Consider the following 23,761-nt stretch of genomic DNA (forward strand, 5'->3'; position numbering starts at 1 on the left):
AAGGTCCGTCTAGTCAAGGCTATGGTTTTTCTTTCTTTTTTTTTTTTTTAAATTTTAATATCTTTAATTCTTACATGTGTTCCCAAACATGAACCCCCCTCCCACCTCCCTCCCCATAACATCTCTCTGGGTCATCCCCGTGCACCAGCCCCAAGCATGCTGCATCCTGCGTCAGACATAGACTGGCGATTCAATTCTTACATGATAGTATACATGTTAGAATGTCATTCTCCCAAATCATCCCACCCTCTCCCTCTCCCTCTGAGTCCAAAAGTCCGTTATACACATCTGTGTCTCTTTCCCTGTCTTGCATACAGGGTCGTCATTGCCATCTTCCTAAATTCCATATATATGTGTTAGTATACTGTATTGGTGTTTTTCTTTCTGGCTTACTTCACTCTGTATAATCGGCTCCAGTTTCATCCATCTCATCAGAACTGATTCAAATGAATTCTTTTTTACAGCTGACTAATACTCCATTGTGTATATGTACCACAGCTTTCTGATCCATTCATCTGCTGATGGACATCTAGGTTGTTTCCATGTCCTGGCTATTATAAACAGTGCTGCGATGAACATTGGGGTACATGTGGCTCTTTCAATTCTGGTTTCCTCGGTGTGTATGCCCAGAAGTGGGATTGCTGGGTCATAAGGTAGTTCTATTTGCAATTTTTTTAAGGAATCTCCACACTGTTCTCCATAGTGGCTGTACTAGTTTGCATTCCCACCAACAGTGTAGGAGGGTTCCCTTTTCTCCACACCCTCTCCAGCATTTATTGCTTACAGATTTTTGGATCGCAGACATTCTGACTGGTGTGAAGTGGTACGTCATTGTGGTTTTGATTTGCATTTCTCTAATAATGAGTGATGTTGAGCATCTTTTCATGTGTTTGTTAGCCATCCGTATGTCTTCTTTGGAGAAATGTCTATTTAGTTCTTTGGCCCATTTTTTGATTGGGTCGTTTATTTTTCTGGAATTGAGCTGCAGGAGTTGCTTGTATATTTTTGAGATGAGTTATTTGTCAGTTGCTTCATTTGCTATTATTTTCTCCCATTCAGAAGGCTGTCTTTTCACCTTGCTTATAGTTTCCTTTGTTGTGCAGAAGCTTTTAATTTTAATTAGATCCCATTTGTTTATTTTTGCTTTTATTTCCAGAATTCTGGGAGGTGGATCATAGAGGATCCTGCTGTGATTTATGTCTGAGAGTGTTTTGCCTATGTTCTCCTCTAGGAGTTTTATAGTTTCTGGTCTTACATTTAGATCTTTAATCCATTTTGAGTTTATTTTTGTGTGCGGTGTTAGAAAGTGATCTAGTTTCATTCTTTTACAAGTGGTTGCCCAGTTTTCCCAGCACCACTTGTTAAAGAGATTGTCTTTACTCCATTATATATTCTTGCCTCCTTTGTCAAAGATAAGGTGTCCATAGGTGTGTGGATTTATCTCTGGGCTTTCTATTTTGTTCCATTGATCTATATGTCTGTCTTTGAGCCAGTACCATACTGTCTTGATGACTGTGGCTTTGTAGTAGAGCCTGAAGTCAGGCAAGTTGATTCCTCCAGTTCCATTCTTCTTTCTCAAGATTGCTTTGGCTATTCGAGGTTTTTTGTATTTCCATACAAATCTTGAAATTATTTGTTCTAGTTCTGTGAAAAATGTGGCTGGTAGCTTGATAGGGATTGCATTGAATTTGTAAATTGCTTTGGGTAGTATACTCATTTTCACTATATTAATTCTTACGATCCATGAACATGGTATATTTCTCCATCTATTAGTGTCCTCTTTGATTTCTTTCATCAGTGTTTTATAGTTTTCTATATGTAGGTCTTTAGTTTCTTTAGGTAGATATATTCCTAAGTATTTTATTCTTTTTGTTGCAATGGTGAATGGAATTGATTCCTTAATTTCTTTTTCTACTTTCTCATTATTCGTGTATAGGAATGCAAGGGATTTCTGTGTGTTGATTTTATATCCTGCAACTTTACTATATTCATTGATTAGCTCTAGTAATTTTCTGGTGGAGTCTTTAGGGTTTTTCTATGTAGAGGATCATGTCATCTGCAAACAGTGAGAGTTTTACTTCTTCTTTTCCAATTTGGATTCCTTTTATTTCTTTTTCTGCTGATTGCTGTGGCCATAACTTCCAGAACTATGTTGAATAGTAGCGGTGAAAGTGGACACCCTTGTCTTGTTCCTGACTTTAGGGGAAATGCTTTCAATTTTTCACCATTGAGGATAATGTTTGCTGTGGGTTTGTCATAGATAGCTTTTATTATGTTGAGGTATGTTCCTTCTATTCCTGCTTTCTGGAGAGTTTTTATCATAAATGGATGTTGAATTTTGTCAAAGGCCTTCTCTGCATCTATTGAGATAATCATATGGTTTTTATTTTTCAATTTGTTAATGTGGTGAATTACATTGATTGATTTGCGGATATTGAAGAATCCTTGCATCCCTGGGATAAAGCCCACTTGGTCATGGTGTATGATCTTTTTAATGTGTTGTTGGATTCTGATTGCTAGAATTTTGTTGAGGATTTTTGCATCTATGTTCATCAGTGATATTGGCCTGTAGTTTTCTTTTTTTGTGACATCTTTGTCAGGTTTTGGTATTAGGGTGATGGTGGCCTCATAGAATGAGTTTGGAAGTTTACCTTCCTCTGCAATTTTCTGGAAGAGTTTGAGGAGGATAGGTGTTAGCTCTTCTCGAAATTTTTGGTAGAATTCAGCTGTGAAGCCGTCTGGACCTGGGCTTTTGTTTGCTGGAAGATTTCTGATTACAGTTTCAATTTCTGTGCTTGTGATGGGTCTGTTAAGATTTTCTATTTCTTCCTGGTTCAGTTTTGGAAAATTGTACTTTTCTAGGAATTTGTCCATTTCTACCACGTTGTCCATTTATGGTTTTTCCAATAGTCATGCATGGATGTGAGAGTTGGACTGTGAAGAAGGCTGAGCGCCAAAGAACTGATGCTTTTGAACTGTGGTGTTGGAGAAGACTCTTGAGAGTCCCTTGGACTGCAAGGAGATCCAACCAGTCCATTCTGAAGGAGATCAGCCCTGGGATTTCTTTGGAAGGAATGATGCTGAAGCTGAAGCTCCAGTACTTTAGCCACCTCATGTGAAGAGTTGACTCATTGGAAAAGACTCTGATGCTGGGAGGGATTGGGGGCAGGAGGAGAAGGGGACGACCGAGGATGAGATGGCTGGATGGCATCACTGACTCGATGGACGTGAGTCTGAGTGAACTCCGGGAGTTGGTGATGGACAGGGAGGCCTGGCGTGCTGCGATTCATGGGGTCGCAAAGAGTCGGACATGACTGAGAAACTGAACTGAATGACAGAGTTTGCAAAAGCCTTGGCGACTGTTAAGACAGTACGAGGGGGCCTTCCTGGTGGCTCAGTGGTAAAGAATCCGCCTGTCAATGCAGGAAACATGAGTTCTATCCCTGATCCCGGAAGATCCCTCATGCCACGGAACAACTGAGCCCGTGCGCCACAGTTACTGAGCCTGTGCTCTAGAGCGCGGGAGCCGCAACTGCTGAAGCTCCTGCACCAGAGTCTGTGCTCTGCAATAAGAGAAGCCACCACAAGGAGAAGCCGGAGCGCTGCAGCGAGAGAGTAGCTCCTGCTCTCCGCAGCCAGAGCCAAGCCCGTGCAGCAGCAAAGACCTAGCACTGCTCACCGCCCCCACAAAAACAGTATAAGGGCTGCATGGGACTTCCCTGGAGGCCCAGTTAAGACTGCCTTCCAAGGAGGGGGCGCAGGTTCAGTCCCTGGCTGGGGAACCAAGATCCCACATGCCACATGGTGCAGCCAAGAGAATTAAAAGACAAAAACAGGACAGTATGAGGACTGCAAGTAACTTGCTCAAAACCTTCCACTTGACATCCTAGTTAATGAAAGACCCATCTTTGGAAGGAGAAAAACAATAGTAAGATTTAAAATAATTAGCAGGACATTTGTTGCAATTTACTCTTGAGTCAAAGAGTTAATTGCATAATAAGTCAGTCAGCGAAATCCCTATACGTTAAGTACCTGCACAGACGTACCTAACTGGATGGCATTTTTACAAACTGAAAACATCCGTGTTCCCATTCGCACATCAGGAAACAGCATCACCAGCTCCTCAGAAATGCCCCTTGTTCACTTCCAAGCCCTGCCTGCCCCAGCGGCTCTCTCTGTGATGACCAGTCTCCTGACTTCTAATATCAAAGGTGAGCTTTCTGTATGTGTGAAAGTGTTAGTTGCTCAGTCATGTCCGACCCTTTCGTGACCCCACGGACTGCAGCCCGCCAGGCTCCTCTGTCCATGGGATTTCCCAGGCAAGAACACTGGGAGTGGGTTGCCATTCCCTTCTCCAGGGCATCTTCCCAACCCAGGGATTGAACTTGGGTCTCCTGCACTGCAGGCGTATCCTTTACCACCCGAGCCACTAAGGAAGCCAAGAGCACCATAGGACGTTCATATGATATGCTATGAAATATTAGGCAGCAATAACAACAGTGAGGCACACAGAGCAACGTTCATCATTTACTGTCGGGTGAAACACAAAAGTAGACAAAAAACTGGGCACATACAGCCATATAAAAGCACTACTGGTTCTGTGAAAAAGGGGGAACTTTTCTGTTGTTTAAATTGAAATGTTGTCATTTTCATCATTAAGTATTTATACCAAGGACATAAGCTATGTTTAGTATCTTATACTAAAAAACATAACTTAGTTGCTCAGTCGTATCGGTCTCTTTGCAACTCCAAGGAGTGTAGCCCGCCAGGCTCCTCTGTCCATGGGATTCTCCAGGCAATAATACTGGAGTGGGTTGCCATTTCCTTCTCCAGGGGATCTTCCTGACCCAGGGATTGAACCCATGTCTCTTGCGTCTCCTGCGCTAACAGGTGGGTTCCTTACCACTAGCGCCCCCTGGGAAGCCCTTACACTAAGACGTAACCAACTGGTAGGAAGACTTTGGCAATAAGTAAAGCTATTATGCAAAAAAGGCAGTAGTAGATACTAGAATAATATTTCTCACCCAGTCAATGAAACTGAAGTAGACTATGAACTGAGCAACATACTGGAAATGTTAAGGTGTTAATAAAAAAAGAAAATAACACGTCTTGAGTTAGCATATTCACAGCCACCTTACAAGGCAAACAGAAGGCTGTATCAGTTTATCTCCACATTTCTTAATTCTAATGACCTGCTATTTCCACCCACATACCTTTACCTACATTTTTTACTCGCTGTGACCCAGTGATTCCATTTTCTTACCTCAGCATGAGGAAAAGGCGGTTCTGGGAGATACACCTTAGTCTGTTTGTTGTGACAAAGCCTTAAAAAAAAAAAAAAAATCAGCACATTAGACACAGCGCATAGAGGCATTTCCTGCCACCTAGAGGTTAAACAGTGCAATTACATGCTGAAGTTTAAAATTTTCCTGCCAGTCAATCTCACTGTAAATAAAAAGTTGGCATTTATAAAGTAATCAGGATGTAAGTCTCTTGTGAGCGTATTTTTAACCTTTGAAATTCCTCAATATATTTTTTCCCTTAAAACACAAGCTTCTTATTTTGGAGTAATTTTAGATTTACAGAAAATTTGCAAAGATAGTACAGAGTTCCCATATACCTTTCACCATCTCACTATGTTTTGTTAAACTAAGACATTGACATCAGTACATTTCAGTTAGCTAAGCTCTAGACTCTACTAAGCTGCCACCAGTTTTTCCACTGATTTTTTTTTTCTCTTCCAGGATCCAATCCAAGATACTGTATTTCATTTAGTTGCGATCAGTTTTTTGGCTGTACCACAGGCTTATAGGATCTTAATTCCCAGACCAGGGATTGAACGCATGCCTCCTGCAGTGGACGCACGAAGTCCTAACCAATGGACCACCAGGGAATTCCACAGTGATCAATTTTGAGTAGAAAGTAATTTTCTGTTGAGACAGATTTCTATTTTATACATGTACCATTTCATAAACAGCAGAATTTGGTAAGTCAAAGTGGAGAGTGATAAACCTCTCTAGGAACTATCTTAATCCAGAGACACTGACTGTTTTAGGTAGTCTATTTTTCCCTAGTCAGACATGACATTTAAGACATGGAGATTTCTGGAAAAGCAAATGTGATAAAAAGTTAATCAAGGTATGTGGTGTCCTGTAGGTCTGACATTTTTAAGTTGGGGAAAAAAATACATGCACTGATTGTTAGAACCTGCTTCTAAGAATCCTACTAAAGCAGAATTAAAGCATTTCAACAAGTCTAACAGATATTACTTTTGATGGAATAATTCAGGACTCTGGGGGTCTAGGCTTCATCTGAACTTCAATATACAATCTATTATCTACTATTTCCTACCTTTGGCTGAACTCCACTTTAAAAACATCACTTTATATCCTTTGTGGAAGAAGATGTAGAATACAAAAACAAGATACTTTTTGAAGGGTTACTTACTAATAGTGTCTAAACAGACAATAGTAGTGTCTTTATTTCAAACTCAGTAAGAGGGATAAATAAAAGAGCTTGGTTTAAAACTTTAATGTAGAGTGCTGCAAAGGATAATATATCAGTTAGGATCAATACATGAAAGTATAAAACTAAAATACTTCTGTCAAAAAAATAAAAGAGATAAATGCATTTCATGCGAAGATGGGCACAATAAAGGACAGAAATGGTATGGACCTAACAGAAGCAGAAGATATAAAGCGGAGGTGGCAAGAATACATAGAAGAACTATACAAAAATGATCTTCATGACCCAGACAACCATGATGGTGTGATCACTCACCTAGAGCCAGACATCCTGGAATGTGAAGTCAAGTCGGCCTTAGGAAGCATCACTACTAACAAAGCTGGGATTCCAACTGAGCTATTTCAAGTCTTAAAAGATGATGCTTTGAAGTGCTGCACTCAATATGCCAGCAAATTTGGAAAACTCAGTAGTGCCCACAGGACTGGAAAAGGTCAGTTTTCATTCCAATTCTAAAGAAAGGCAATGCCAAAGAATGTTCAAACTACCGCATAATTGCACCCATATCATATACTAGCAAAGTAATGCTCAAAATTCTCCAAGTCAGATTTCAACAGTACATGAATTGAGAACTTCCTGAAGTTCAAGCTGCATTTAGAAAAGGCAGAGGAACCCAGAGATCAAATTGCCAACATTTGTTGGATCATCGAAAGAAAGAGAATTCCAGGAAAACATCTATATCTGCTTCACTGACTACACTAAAGCCTTTGACTGTGTGGATCACAACAACTGTGGAAAATTCTTCAAGAGATGGAAATACCAGACCACCTGACTTGCCTCCTGAGAAATCTGTATGCAGGTCAGGAAGCAACAGTTAGAACGGGACATGGAAGAACGGACTGTGTCCAAGCTGGGGAAGGAGTATGTCGAGGACATATATTGTCACCCTGCTTATTTAACTTATATGCAGAGTACATCATGAGAAATGCTACGCTGGATGAAGCACAAGCTGGAATCAAGATTGCCAGGAGAAATATCAATAACCTCAGATATGCAGATGACACCACTTTTATGGCAAAAAGCTCTTGATGACTAAAGAGCCTCTTGATGAAAGTGAAAGAGGAGAGTAAAAAAGCTGACTTAAAACTCAACATTCAAAAAACTAAGATCATGGCATCTGGCCCCATCACTTAATGGCAAACAGATGGGAAACAACGGAAACAATGACAGACTTGATTTTCTTGGGCTCCAAAATCACTGCAGATGGTGACTGCAGCCAGGAAATTAAAAGACTCTTGCTCCTTGGAAGAAAAGCTATGACCAACCTAGACAGCATATTAAAAAGAAGAGACATTACTTGTTGGACAAAGTCCATCTAGTTAAAGCTATGGTTTTTCCAGTAGTCATGTATGGATGTGAGAGTTAGACCATAAAGAAAACTGAGCACCAAAATTGATTATTTTGAACTGTGGTGTTGGAGAAGACTCTTGAGAGTCCCTGGGACTGCGAAGAGATCAAACTAGTCAACCCTAAAGGAGATCAGTCTGAATGTTCACTGGAAGGACTGATGCTGAAGCTGAAGCTCCAATACCTTGGCCACTAGATGTGAAAACTGACTCATGTGAAAAGCCGCTGATGCTGGGAAAGATTGAAGGCAGGAGGAGAAGGGGACGACAGAGGAGGAGATGGTTGGACAGTAGCACCAACTCAGTGGACATGAGTTTGAGCAAGCTCTGGGAGTTGGTGATGGACAGGGAGGCCTGGTGTGTTGCAGTCCATGGGGTTTGAAAGAGTTGGACACGACTGAGTGACTGAACTGAAATGCAATGTGGGGGACTCCTCTGGTGGTCCAGTGGTCCAGTGGCTAAGACTCAGTGCTCTCAATGCAGGAGGCCCAGGTTCAATCCCTGGTCAGGGAACTAGACCCCACATGCTGTAACTAAGTGTTCATATACTGTAACAAAGTCCCGGCGCAGCCAAGCACAGAAATATTAAAGAGGAGTGAACCAATGAATGCCATGTGCTACCCTGGATCGGATCCTGGGAAAGGAAACAAGCATTAGTGGAATAACTGGTGTAATATGAATAAAGCCTGGAGTTCAGTTAACATAAGCACATAATACATAATAAGCATATAATTTCTTAGCTTTGATACAGAATGCATGACCGTGTAAGATATGAACATTGGGGGGGGAACCTGAGTAGTAGGTATATGGGAGTTTCTATACTATATCTGCAACCTTTCTACACTTAAAATTATTTACTAAAAGGAACAAGTTATTATTGAAAAAACAAAATCGAAAGACGAAACTGAAAAAAGTGCCAAAATGGGAAACAATGTCTGTAGGTATAACAAAGCATTAGGATCTTTAATACATATATAGGGCTCAAATAAATAGATAAAGGTACAACACCTCTGATATGTAAATAGACAAATAAGGAATAATTTACAGAAGACATAAACATTTTTCTAGAAAGCAATTTAGATTTGTATAATGAACATTAAAAAATATGTATACCTTTTGTTCCAGTAATACTATTTTTAGTGACTTACCCAAAGCAGATGCAGTCATAAATATACAGAATGATATTAATTGAAAATTTATCACTAAAAGGAAAAAAAAAAACTGGGAAAAGCCTGTCCACCCATAAGACAATAGTTATGTAAATTATACTATGTATAAATGATGAGTGATGGGACATAGATGGGGAAACAGTGTCAGACTTTATTTTTGGGGGCTCCAAAATCACTGCAGATGGTGACTGCAGCCATGAAATTAAAAGACGCTTACTCCTTGGAAGAAAAGTTATGACCAACCTAGGTAGCATATTCAAAAGCAGAGACATTACTTTGCCGACTAAGGTCCATCTAGTCAAGGCTATGGTTTTTCCTGTGGTCATGTATGGATGTGAGAGTTGGACTGTGAAGAAGGCTGAGCGTCAAAGAATTGATGCTTTTGAACTGTGGTGTTGGAGAAGACTCTTGAGAGTCCCTTGGACTGCAAGGAGATCCAACCAGTCCATTCTGAAGGAGATCAGCCCTGGGATTTCTTTGGAAGGAAAGATGCTAAAGCTGAAACTCCAGTACTGTGGCCACCTCATGCAAAGAGTTGACTCATTGGCAAAGACTCTGATGCTGGGAGGGATTGGGGGCAGGAGGAGAAGGGGACGACAGAGGGTGAGATGGCTGGATGGCATCACTGACTCGATGGACGTGAGTCTGAGTGAACTCCGGGAGTTGGTGATGGACAGGGAGGCCTGGCGTGCTGCAATTCATGGGGTTGCAAAGAGTCGGACACGACTGAGCGACTGAATGGAACTGAACTGAATGTCATAATGCAGTCAAGGAAAATGATGGTATCAAAGATCTTCTAATGCTCGAATCTAGTATTGGACTTCCTTGGTAGCTCAGCTGGTAAAGAGTCCGCCTGCAATGTAGAAGACCCCGGTTTGCTTCCTGGGTCGGGAGGATTCACTGGAGAAGGGATAGGCCACCCACTCCAGTATTCTTGGCTTCCCTGGTAGCTCAGCTGGGAATGAATCCGCCTGCAATGCGGATTGAAAAATTTAAAGGCAGGATTCACAACTAAATATTCAGCATGATCCCTACATAGAAAGATGAAATACATCAGAATCTAACAGTGACATTATTTCTGGTAGTGGGATCATAGGTTCAGATTATTTTTTACTGTTCTCTGTAACTTTCTTTTTCTCTAGTAAACATATATTACACTCATATTAAAAACAAATAACAAAAACCAGGAACTCAAAAACAACCTACTCTCACTAGTCCCGAGTCCTACCCCATCAGACATTCTGACAACAAGAGTAGATTGGAAGCACAGACACCCAGTTAGGACACCATCCACAGGGGCCCACAGGGCTGGCCCCAGAGCTTGCATTGTTCAGTATTTTCAGCTGAGGGTCTGGATGAAGATGTTCAGAACATGCTGATAAACGCACAGCGATCCTTATGTGGACTAGTCAAGATTACCTTCCCATAGTGGGGGAGAAGAGACTGCTAATCAAAGAAATCCAATGGCCACCAATAAAAGTGATCTTTTATTGTTAGTCACTAAGTCAAATATAATATAAATAACAACAAAAAGTCCTATGAACGAACATCAATAATACGCATGGGGGATGGAGAAGCCTATCTGAATTTAAAAACAAAAAAAGGGCCTTGAGCACAACTAAAATGGGAAGAAAAAAAGGATACTTAAAAGTGGGAGTAGGCAAGCGTAACTTTGGGATAATCTGTGCAAACGATGTATGCTGCGCAGTTGCTGTTCAGTTGCTTTTGGCACGCCAGGCTTCCCTGTCCTTCACTATCTCCCAGAGTCAGTGAACGCTGCACAGAATAATGTACAAATTCCTCTTAAATCAGAGGCTTTGTAGACTACTGTGTCCATTAGGTCATCACACCAGTAGATGGGATTAAGCACACCCCGTGTGTCACAACCCCATCCTCAGGTACCATGAAGTCCGGTATGTAATTTACAGTATTTCCTCCTACCCTGCCTTTTTGTGGCCAGGTGAGTTAGATTCAAACATCTGTCTAAACAATCCTAAAAGTTCACCCACTTCATATTGTTCAATAATTTACCCATCCTAGGATTTGATCAAATAATTTCTTGTTGTAATAAAACACTGTCAACAAATATACTATTGAAATGGAAAAATAAGCTAGTTCTCCCCATCAGATTTGGTATTAAAAATTTCAGAGAACATGAGCTTGGGTTGGAAACTTTTTTTAGCTTTAAGAACGTAATTGCACTTTGTAACAGACAGAGGGAGGCATGTGAGACAGTAAATGCATAAGAATTTTGTTGTTCATTTTGAAACTGCTGGCTAAGTTACGTCTTTGTCTTTCCTCCTTCCCTTCTTAATAACAATTCTCCTAAATCCTAGCAAAGTAACTGCTCTGGGTTTCATTAATACAATCTTCATATCACAGAGAGGAAAAGAGAAAAAAATGAAGGTTTCACAGTAAGGTGAGAAAAAAATAGGATTATTTCTATTTCTTTTAAAATTAAAACTAAAAAGCTTTTTCTTTTTTTACTGCTTGACTGTAGGGATCACAGGAAAAACAGAGACCTACCACTCGGCAAAAATCTGTGAAAACTCCAGTGAACTGTTAGCCACTGGGGAGATGAAGTAGAAAGGGATGCTGGAGAGGCCGGCCGAGTCAATGTACTGGTACAGGCACTCCAGGAGGTCGTAGATCACTCCAGAAGGGTAGCAGGGGACCAACACGTTGCCTCCATTCCGTACTGTCAGTGCTAGAAGGGTGGAAGCCACAGGACACTGTGAATCAGACAGACTTCAACAGTATTAAAAACAAAAAAGAAAAGAGAAAAGCTGAGGCCAGAGGGAGGAAAAGTAGCATCAAAAGACCAGTTTCATACAGGGAGGACAGAACTTTACAAATTATGTTTGCATTTCTTTCATTTTCCCACTTCTGTTCCTGTAATTCACTTCATTTGGGTAACAATCAACTTTGTTTTTTTGGGGGAAAATGTACAAAAAAATTAATATTCTATCAACTGAGATATTTGGTGCAAAAAAGATTTTCATACCCATACATGGAAAAAAAAAATCATGTAATCTTGCCTCCACTTTAAATGAATAACAAATATACTATTTTCTTAAGCAAAAGTCATCAAAACAAAAATTTTTATCAAAATATAAAGAACAAAAAAGATTTGAGTTCTAATTTTTGGTTGCTTGCTTTGTAGTTCAAACACAAATAAAATCAGTAGTATTATAGTGTGTAGGTGGGGAAGACCCTGATTTTTTTAAACGAACAATTTTAGTAAGGATTCTCAGTCACTGGTCCATTCAACAAACAATGGACTTAAAAAAAAAAAGAATTATTTATTTTTGGCCCTGCTGGGTCTTCGTTGCTGGGAGGGCTTTCCTCTAGTTGCGGTGAGCCGGGGCTACTCTCCAGGGGTGATGCGCGGCCTTCTCACTACAGTAGCTTTTCTTGTTGTGGAGCACGGGCTTCAGGGTCTTAGGCTTCAGTAGCTGTGACTCCCAGGCTCTAGAGCCCAGGCTCAGTAGTTGTGGGGATGGGCTTGGTTGCCCCAAGGCATGCAGGAGCTTCCTGGATCAGGGACAGAACCCATGTCTCCTACAATGGCAGGAGGATTCTTAACCAACTTGACACCAAGGAGGCCCCAACACTGACTTCTTTTGAAGACTAGCACCAGATTGGGAGGGCCCAGAGGTTTACTGATGATCATTCATCAACATCTCAGGCCCTGGGACCAGGGTGTGCAGGGATGGGTTTGGGGTTTCTTTTTTTTTTTTTTTGGGTTTGGGTTTTCAAGTTCCCAGTGGCAGATGAGCTTCGGGACAGACCATCCCGGCTCCTTCTCTTTTCAGCTCCTGCTCAGAACTTGGTTTCATTTGCCTCTGTTTGGTCTCTCTGATCATTGCTGAGTGGCCCATAAGGAAATAGGCCAGGTTTTTCAGTTTGACTCGTTCTAGTGGCATTTTCTTCCTTGAGTGTTTTGTCTATAAGAAAATCCTCTCTTCTTTAAAGGCTTAAAATCAGTTTTATCAAATGAGGAATTGCAACTTCTAACCAAAATCACATTAGAAGCTGTAACTGCCTGAAATAAGTCAAAGCTCTCAATTTCTTTCCTTGTCTCGTTTCCAATATACGTGAAAACAAAGCAAAGTTAGGGCACAGAACCTGAACTCTATCCTCCTGTATGTCCCAGCTCTCACATCCACGTTCTCCAAGATGCTGTGCATGGAGGACCGGCTGACCCGCTATTACTGGAGCAGGAGCCACGGAAAAGATGAGAGGGCTGCAGGGCTCCAGTCCCAGCCGGTCTCAAGCCGTGGGACCTTAGGAAAGCCACTGCAACCTCCTGGGCCTCAGCTTCCTCACTGCTTATGGGAGGCGTGAACTAAATCAGTGGTTTTCAAGCTTTCTTTTGTAGGAAAATTGCCAGAACATGATAAAAACACAACTTCTCTACTAAGCCTCCTCTCCTCAGACAGTCTGACTGTGGCACAGCCTCAACACTTGAGGCAGCTGGTTAGTGGACCCCTCTGAGAAACAGTGGATTACATGGAAGAGTCTTTCAAGATACGAAACTCTTGGATTCCACGATTCTAGAGTTACAAGCAAACGTACAAAGAGTCTCTTTGAGATCAGTCCAATTATTTTTCCAAGGGAAGAGTAAACTGTTGTTGTTTATTTGTTCCGTCACGCCCGACTCTTTGCGACCCCATGGACTGTGGTCTGCCAGGCTCCTCTGTCTGTGGGATTTCCCAGCAAAGAATACTGGAGTGGGTTGCCATTTCCTTCAACAGGGGATCTTCCCAACCCAGGGATCCCTGCATCTCCTGCACACTGGCAGGTGGATTCTTTACCACTGAGACACCTAGGAAGCCCAAGAGTAAATTACCGGTAGCTTAAAATCAGCAAAGAATAAAAAAGTCTACAACTATTGGCAACGGAAAGTGAAATTTCACAGGATAGTGCCTTCCATGTAAATATCAGAAGACAACCACTTCCGTCCCCCAGAGCTGAGGTAACAGGGTTGAATTCCTCTTTGGTAACAGTCATGGAATGAATGTGTCCCCTGAAGTTCATATATTGAAGCCCTAACCCTCAATGTGACAGTGTTAGCAAGGGGATCCCTTGGGAGGTGACCATGTCTATATGAGGTAATGAGGGTGGAGCCCCCACGATAGGATTAGTGCCCTTATAAAAAGAGGAAGAGGACCCAGGGCAGCCTTTCTCTGCCATCTGGGGACACAGCTCTAAGTCAGAGAGAGGGTCCTTGACCAGAACCGTGCTGTGCTGGCTACCGCATCCCTGACATCCTAACCTCCAGAACAGTGAGAAGTAAGTGTTGTTTAAAGCTACCAGCCTTTGGTATTTGTTATGGTAGCCTGAGCTAAGATAGGAAGCGACCTACACATTTCTAGAAGAAATGCAGCATTTCTAGACTTTATTGACAATTATTCCAAAGAAGCATACATTTATTTCAGGTAGCAAATACTCCACAAGTCTCTCAATTTTAGTCCCCTCACCGCCAAAGAAGAAAAAATAATACCAACCAAATATTTTTGGGGAAAAAATACACCTGTTCAATGTATCCCTGTTGTGAATTCAAAATACTAACAGTCTTTTCTGTGCTATTATTTTCATAGCAAAGACAAGACTATTTATTCCCTCTTTAACTCTGCTTATCCTATAAGCACCCCTGTTCAGTTCACTTCAGTCACCGTTTCTGACTCTTTGCAACCCCATGAATTGCCGTATGCCAGGCCTCCCTGTCCATCACTAACTCCTGGAGTTCATCCAAACTCATGTGCATTGAGTAGGTGATGCCATTCAGCCATCTCATTCTCTGTCGTCCCCTTCTCCTCCTGCCCCCAATCCCTCCCAGCATCAGGGTCATTTCCAATGAGTCAGCTCTGCAGGAGAGGTCAAAGTACTGGAGTTTCAACCTCAGCATCAGTCCATCCAATGAACACCCAGGACTGGTCTCCTATAGGATGGACTGGTTGGATCTCCTTGCAGTCCAAGCGACTCACAAGAGTATTCCCCAGCACCACAGTTCAAAAGCATCAGTTCTTCGGTGCTCAGCTTTCTTCAGGGTCCAACTCTCACATCCATACATGACTAGAGGAAACACCAAAGCCTTGACTAGACGGACCTTTGTTGGCAAAGTAATGTCTCTGTTTTTGAATATGCTATCTAGGTTGGTCGTAACTGTCCTTCCAAAGAGTAAGCATCTTTTAATTTCATGGCTGCAGTCACCATCTGCAGTGATTTTGGAGCCCCCCAAAATAAAGTCTGACACTGTTTCCACTGTTTCCCCATCTATTTCCTATGAAGTGATGGGACCAGATGCCATGATCTTCGTTTTCTGAATGTTGAGCTTTAAGGCAACTTTTTCACTCTCCTCTTTCACTTTCATCAAGAGGTTTTTGAGTTCCTCTTCACTTTCTGCCATAAGAGTGGTGTCATCTGCATATAGGTTATTGATATTTCTCCTGGCAATCGTGATTCCAGCTTGTGTTTCTTCCAGCCCAGCGTTTCTCATGATGTACTCTGCAGAGAAGTTAAATAAGTAGGGTGACAATATACAGCCTTGACGTACTCCTTTTCCTATTTGGAACCAGTCTGTTGTTCCATGTCCAGTTCTAACTGTTGCTTCCTGACCTGCATATAGGTTTCTCAAGAGGCACGTCAGGAGGTCTGGTATTCCCATCTCTTTCAGAATTTTCCACAGTTTATTGTGATCCACACAGTCAAAGGCTTTGGTACAGTCAATAAAGCAAAGTAAGTAAGTAAATAAAGTCACTCAGTCGTGTCCGACTCTTTGTGACCCCGTGGACTGCAGCCCACCAGGCTGGGAGTCCATGGGATTCTCCAGGCAAGAATACTGGAGTGGGTTGCCATTTCCTTCTCCAGGGGATCTTCCCGACCCAGGGATCGAACCCAGGTCTCCCGCATTGGAGGCAGATGCTTTAACCTCTGAGCCACCAGGGTTAGATGTTTTTCTGGAACTCTCTTGCTTTTTCGATGATCCAGCAGATGTTGGCAATTTGATCTCTGGTTCCTCTGCCTTTTCTAAAACCAGCTTGAACATCTGGAAGTTCACAGTTCATGTACTGTTGAAGCCTGGCTTGGAGTATTTTGAGCATTACTTTACTAGTGTGTGAGATGAGTGCAATAGTGTGGTAGTTTGAGCATTCTTTGGCATTGCCTTTCTTTGGGATTGGAATGAAAACTGACCTTTTCCAGTCCTGTGGACACTGCTGAGTTTTCCAAATTTGCTGGCATAGTGAGTGCAGCACTTTCACAGCATCATCTTTCAGGATTTGAAATAGCTCACCTGGAACTCCATCACCTCCACTAGTTTTGTTCGTAGTGATGCTTCCTAAGGCCCACTTGACTTCACATTCCAGGATGTCTGGCTCTAGGTGAGCGATCACACCATCATGATTATCTGGGTCGTGAAGATCTTTTTTGTACAGTTCTTCTGTGTATTCTTGCCACCGCTTCTTAATATCTTCTGCTTCTGTTAGGTCCATACCATTTCTGTCCTTTATCGAGCCCATCTTTGCATGAAATGTTCCCTTGGTATCTCTAATTTTCTTGAAGAGATCTCTAGTCTTTCCCATTCTGTTCTTTTCCTCTATTTCTTTGCATTGATCGCTGAGGAAGGCTTTCTTGTCTCTCCTTGCTATTCTTTGGAACTCTGCATTCAGATGCTTATATCTTTCCTTTTCTCCTTTGCTTTTTGCTTCTCTTCTTTTCACAGCTATTTGTAAAGCCTCCTCATACAGCCATTTTTCTTTTTTTGCATTTCTTTTCCATGGGGATGGTCTTGATCCCTGTCTCCTGTACAATGTCACAAACCTCATTCCATAGTTCATCAGGCACTCTAACTATCAGATCTAGTCCCTTAAATCTATTTCTCACTTCCACTGTATAATCATAAGGGATTTGATTTAGGTCATACCTGAATGGTCTGGTGGTTTTCCCTACTTTCTTTAGTTTAAGTCTGAATTTGGCACTAAGGAATTCATGATCTGAGCCACAGTCAGCTCCCAGTCTTGCTTTTTGCTACTGTATAGAGCTTCTCCATCTTTGGCTGCAAAGAATATAATCAATCTGAATACAGTGTTGACCATCTGGTGATGTCCATGTGTAGAGTCTTCTCTTGTGTTGCTGGAAGAGGGTGTTTGCTGTGACCAGTGTGTTCTCTTGGCAAAACTCTATTAGCCTTTGCCCTGCTTCATTCTGTACTCCAAGGCCATATTTGCCTGTTACTCTAGGTGTTTCTTGACTTCCTACTTTTGCATTCCAGTCCCCTATAATGAAAAGGACATCTTTTTTGGGTGTTAGTTCTAAAAGGTCTTGTAGGTCTTCATAGAACCATTCAGCTTCAGCTTCTTCAGCACTACTGGTTGGGGCATAGGCTTGGATTACGGTGATACTGAATGGTTTGCCTTGGAAGCAAACAGAGATCATTCCGTCGTTTTTGAGATTGCATCTAAGTACTGCATTTTGGACTCTTTTGTTGACCATAATAGCTACTCCATTTCTTCTGAGGAATTCCTGCAAGTAGTAGATATAATGGTCATCTGAGTTAAATTCACCCATTCCAGTCCATTTTAGTCTGCTGATTCCTAGAACGTTGACGTTCACTCTTGCCATCTCCTGTTTGACCACTTCCAACTTGCCCTGATTCATGGCCCTAACATTCCAGGTTCCTATGCAACATTGTTCTTTACAGCATCAGACCTTGCTTTTATCACCAGTCACATCCACAACTGGGTACTGTGTTTGCTTTGGCTCCATCCCTTCATTCTTTCTGGAGTTATTTCTCCACTGATCTCCAGGAGCATATTGGGCACCTACCAACCTGGGGAGTTCCTCTTTCAGTATCCTATCATTTTGCCTTTTCATACTGTTCATGGGGTTCTCAAGGCAAGAATACTGAAGTGGCTTGCCATTCCCTTCTCCAGCACCCCTGACCCACCTGCAAAACCCATCTAAAAGCAAGAAGAGGAAGAGTTTCTATATAAGTGGGAGAATGTTGAACATCGATTGTATAACTGCTAAAAATTCAAACTTACCGTTATAACTACCATTCTTATTGTGCCTTCAGATTTAAGTTGCTTAAGAATTGTTTTTGTTAGGTTCCAGACTGGGTATTGTGTTTTAACCAAATTTTAAAGATTACCAGGGGAATTGTGGGAGGGTCATAGACTTGCTACAACTATGCAGATTTTATAAAAGTGCAATAAAAGTATTTATTTTCCCTTAAAAAAAAAAAAGAATTGCTTTTGTTGATAACAGTAGGTTTTGAAGGATAAAAGAAAGCGTGGAAAAAAATGAGGGAAAAGGTCATAATAGGGGGCATCACAGGGTATGAATATGAAGCAAAGGGACAAAAAAGTACCAGAGGAGCAGGGCGATAAAAAAATAAATGTAAACCATTTCCTCCCATGTAAGACTTTCCCTAGACACATACCTAGGTTGCTGCAGAACTCACCCACCATGCTATCAGGGTTTGCGGTGGGAATCTGGGTAAGGCCCGTCAGGATGAGAACATCGCTGTTTTTGAGAGATGCTTGGTCCATGGGCTGAAAAACCAGAGAACTAGGCTTAGTAATTAAACAAAAAAAGGTTAGGTATCAGAAGTAAAGGAAAAAGAGAACACAATCACTGGTCTTTCCATGTCCAACTTGTCAGCAGGTCATCTCACTTCCTTTTACAACATGCCTATCATTGAAGAGTGGTTGCCCAAGGGAGATGGGTACCAATGGGAGGAAACTTTATGGGGTGATAAAAAAGTTCTGACATGTTATGGAAACTCATAGAAGTCTGGGGAAGGATGGATTCATGTATAATCTGACTGAGTCCCTTTGCTGTCCACCTGAAACTACATTATTAATTAGCTGTGTGTATGCTTAGTGTGTGTGCTCAGCTGTGTCAGTTTCTTTGTGACCCCATCAGGCTCTGCTGTCCATGGAATTTTCCAGGCAAGATTATTGGAGTGGGTTGCTATTTCTTCCTCCAGGGGATCTTCCTGACCAGGGATTAAACACGTGTCTCCTTCACTGGCAGGTGGATTTTTTTTACTACTGTGCCACCTGGGACTCCATTATATAGGAAAAAGTTAAAAAAAAAAAAAAAAGATACCCCAAAAATGTGGAAAAAAAAAAAGCTCTTTTTGTAAAGCTATCTTACACGTATCATTACAAATTTGAGGTGATCCTCAAATCTGAGCCTGTACCAGGATCACCTGGAGGTGGAGTGTGGCCCCCCACCCCTAGGGTTTCTGATTCCGGTTTGAGGTGGGGCCTGAGAAGACGTAATTCTAATGAGCTCCCAGAAGATGCTCCTGGTGGGGAGGTTGATAGTGGTCTGGAGATCACGCCCTGAGATCCACTGCACTGTACAGTCTGGTTCTCAAAACAGGTCTGCCACGTACAGGAAACTGGGAACACTGTGGAAATACAGAGATCAAGACTCAAAAAGCTGGGGTGCTTTTCCCCAAGAGTCAGTGGCAGAGGAGAGAGGACAGACAGTGGATCAGGAACCAGAAATGTAAAGCCCCCTTCAATTCCACTACCAGTACGGGACCTCAGCCAAGCTGTCTTCCTTCAGGGATTTCTCAGAGTCTCATGCGCTAATTTACATGATCTTCCTGTAGCCTATGGAGTCCTATAGCACAATGTTATGCAATCCTTAGGTTGTTCTATTTTTGAATTTCATTCTGACTGCTTTCAGAGCATTTAAAAAAATACGAAGTACCTCTTCCAAATAAATCAGGATTAAAACTGGAAACAAAAATGAAGGCCCATGCAAGGATGTATTGTACAACATGAGGAATATAGCCAATATTTTACAATAACTGTAAATAGTACTCTTTTAAAATTGTATAAAAATAGGGACGTCCCTGGTGGTCCAGTGGCTAAGACTTCGTGCTCCCAATGCAGGGGGCCCGGGTTTGATCACTGGTCAGGGAACTAGATCCCATATGCTGCAACTAAAGATCCTTCATGTTTCACTGAAGACTGAAGATTCCACGTTCTGCAACTAAGACCCGGTACAGCCAAATAAATGTTTTTTAAAACTGCATACAAATAAAAATTTTAAAGTATTTAATAAGAGGAATAGAAAGGGGAAAAATAGAAGGTCCAAAGACCAAGATGCTAGAGAGCTCATCAATGTTTTCATCTTGTAATGTATCTTTTGCTCAATTTCATTTAACCTACTCACTAGAACATCAGAAGGAAAAAACAGAAGGGATAAACATTATCCCTCCTCTTTCCTATCCAAATTTCTCAGTACAATTTCAAATAGCAGTGCAGCCAAGGCCTACCACCTGCATTGCTATTTCTGAGTCCACACGCCTTTTGAGGTATCATCCTTCAGCATCTTATATCTGCATGGACATACGGACTTCATTAATTTTTTTAAATAACATGATTGTGGATGGAAAAGTTGCTTAATAAAGTGAAAATATTTTTTTAAAACATGGATACAGGAGACGTACAGTTGTGACAACTATGTTGAGCAGCTTCTAATTGCTATTTGCGCAGACACAACAATGCGTGTAAGAGCTTTTCTTGTGCTCAGGCAGAACTGACTTGTGTATTCGCCTTCTCAACAAACACGTACGTTCGTTCTTTCCAGAGAAGGAGGGAAGGGGAAGTAAAGCACAGAGGTTTATAGTAACTGATGTGTGAGGAGCATGGGAATGCTCACTGTGTGCATCTGTCAAGAAGGAAACTGGAATGGTGATCAAAGGGACCAAGCTTTGTTGGGTAGTATATTTAACTTACGGATGAGAAGGGCTTTCCAGGTGGCTCAGATGGTAACGAATCTGCCTGCAATGCAGGAGACCCCAGTTTGACCCTGAGGTCACGAAGATCCCTGGAGAAGGGAATAGCAACCCACTCCAGTATTCTTGCCTGGAGAATCCCATGGACAGAGGAGCCTGGCGGGCTGCAGTCGTTGGGGTCACAGAGTTGGACATGACTGAGTGACTAACACACACACACACACACACTCTTAGCTTAAAAGGACAGCAATTTCACACACACACACACACACACACACTCTTAGCTTAAAAGGACAGCAATTTTATAAGGACCTTATTAGAACAAGCCACTAATGGTTCACAGGGCAGATAGGGGATTTAGAGGCCCTTAGAACCTCCTAAAATCGTACAAACAATTCTGTCTCCCTATACACATTCTCCCACAGATTTAATTGGGTTGTCATTTGGGGCCGTGATCTCCAAAAGGTTAATTAAAGACAACTAATCTAAACAATGACTCAGTAGCAATTCTGGCCTTGAAAACACCATCATCTCTGAACCTCAGTCATTACTACCACGATCCTTTAAAAATTAAATGCCCATAATAAAAAACAAAGGCAGTGCGACAACATGACTAGCACCAATTTGGATGTTATAAAATCCTTCATGACTGAGTCACACTGGACGTTCACAGATTTAGCCCTGTATCTAACTCAGACATTTCTTGTGGATTCCTCAGTTCAGTATAGGCAAGCCAGGCCTCCCTGTCCATCACCAACTCCTGGAGTCTGCTCAAACTCATCTTGAGTCGGTGATGCCATCCAACCATCTCATCCTTGTCATTCCCCTTTCCTCCTGCCCCCAATCCCTCCCAGCATCAGGGTCTTTTCCAATGAGTCAACTTTTCACATGAGGTGGCCAAAGTACTGGAGTTTCAGCTTTAGCATCAGTCCTTCCAATGAACACCCAGGAATGGTCTTCTTTAGGATGGATTGGTTGGATCTCCTTGCAGTCCAAGGGACTCTCAAGAGCCTTCTCCAACACCACAGTTCAAAAGCATCAATTCTTCAGCACTCAGCTTTCTTCACAGTCCAATTCTCACATCCATACATGACCACAGGAAAAACCATAGCGTTGACTAGACGGCCCTTTGTTGACAAAGTAATGTCTCTGCTTTTGAATATGCTGTCTAGGTTGGTCATAACTTTCCTTCCAAGGAGCAAGCGTCTTTTAATTTCATGGCTGCAGTCACCATCTGCAGTGATTTTGGAGCCCCCCAAAATAAAGTCTGACACTGTTTCCACTGTTTCCCCATCTATTTCCCATGAAGTGATGGGACCGGATGCCATGATCTTTGTTTTCTGAATGTTGAGCTTTAAGCCAACTTTTTCACTCTCCTCTTTCACTTTCATCAAGAGGCTCTTTAGTTCTTCTTCACTTTCTGCCATAAGGGTGGTAGCATCTGCGTATCTGAGGTTATTGATAGTCCCACACATCATATCCAGCCTTCTGATGCCAATTAGAGCCCACTCTTCTCCGATGTCTCCTTGATTCCCAGTGGGAAGGGATGTGCCCTGCTTCTGAATCCCCACAGCCCTTGACTGGATTTCTAACCTGACAGGACCCATCCCTTGGACCCCGGAGGAAGTCCTGTGGGCACCATCTTCTTCCTCTCCGGTACCCTGTAAATCTAGCACCTCCCCATTTATGTTTCCCTTACAGCTGAGCACAGCCCCCTGTCCAAAGCAGGAGGTTAAGAAATACCACAGGCTAGATGAGGGAAGGAAGGAACGAACAAAGAGATGAAGGCATGTAAGCAGTGCATATCAAGTCTGAGAGAAGGAAACACTGCCAGGTTAAAAACCAAACAGCATGTGTAGAAAGAAGACAGGAGTCCATTAAGTGGTCCAGTCTCTCCCTCCTTGCTCCATGGGATCTGTTTCCCGAGTCCAATCCTTCAAACCAATCATGGACTCTTTGTAGCTCAGCTTCCTCACTGCTTCTGCCCTTAAATATATTACATTAGGTTTAACTCTCACTGGTTGGCACCGCCTCCCCAGTGAGGACAGAGCTTTGTTTCCTCAGGACTGACCCGAGCAGGCTGAGGCTTTGGGACAACTTGGGGCTACGTCCATGGAGAGGAGAGAGCTTCCTGCGGCCTTGGCAGTTAAGGTGGGGAGCAGTATGTGGTGGTTCGTCCCAGACGTCTTTCTTAAATAACATTTTTGGGACATGGCTGTGTCCTTTCCCAGGAGGAGTAGGCCCTTCATGGACATATCCAAGGGAACACTGCAGAGAGATGTGTTACTAGAGACTCAGTCATCTGGTAGAGGAACTGAGGCCCAAAGAAGAGAAGTGGTTTTTTTCAGACTGCCCCCTCCTGAAGGGTCAATACTCGGCCCAGGCCTGGCTCTCACGTAGTGGGCTCTGATGCGACAGAAGATAGTGGAGAACTGAAGCCCAGGTGTTCCACAGGGCCAGCTGGCCAGAGGAGCACAGGCAGCCTCAACGGGCTATCCTGAAGTCTGGGTTCTGTGGAGGCAGGAAAATATCTTTGTGTCGACCTTCATCTCCAGCTCTATCCTAGGCACCAGGTAAGCAAGTGGTTTTAATGCCTTGTGCTCTGTATCAGGGAAAGTCAGACACTTCCAGAAAATTCCCAAGGACTGAACTTGACTGACTGTAAGATCTCCTTAAGGCCAGGCACAGAGGGAGAAGCAGCAGCCTACAGATATTTCCTGAGAATATCTCGAAGGAAATGAATTCCTTCACGAATTAATTCCTTAGAAGACTAAGGAGTGGCTGAGAAAAGCTAACATGTACATCCACATGAAGAGCTGGAGCAGGTCACAGATTTATTGCAATCAAATGCATTAGAAAAATCAATCAATCAAACAAACAAAAAACCAGAAAACTTTTATTCTAGAGCATCCAGATCAGAGAACTGCATAAACAACAAAACACTTGTGGAATTCAGAGGG

General features: G+C 42.3%; 1 protein-coding gene across 2 annotated transcripts in view; it reads right to left on the reverse strand.

Moving 5' to 3' along the window:
- INTS9 (integrator complex subunit 9) overlaps window positions 1–23,761 on the reverse strand; it is a 144,164-nt gene that overhangs the window by 18,510 nt on the left and 101,893 nt on the right. For both annotated transcript variants that reach the window (XM_069576706.1, XM_069576707.1), the window contains exons 9-11: window positions 18,483–18,594; window positions 11,564–11,744; window positions 5,264–5,324 (exon numbers count right to left, since the gene is read on the reverse strand). In XM_069576706.1, coding sequence (XP_069432807.1) covers window positions 5,264–5,324; window positions 11,564–11,744; window positions 18,483–18,594 — 354 coding nt within the window. The remainder of the gene's footprint in view (window positions 1–5,263; window positions 5,325–11,563; window positions 11,745–18,482; window positions 18,595–23,761) is intronic.

This window comes from Ovis canadensis, chromosome 2 (genome assembly GCF_042477335.2).
Source record: "Ovis canadensis isolate MfBH-ARS-UI-01 breed Bighorn chromosome 2, ARS-UI_OviCan_v2, whole genome shotgun sequence".
NCBI lineage: Eukaryota > Metazoa > Chordata > Mammalia > Artiodactyla > Bovidae > Ovis > Ovis canadensis.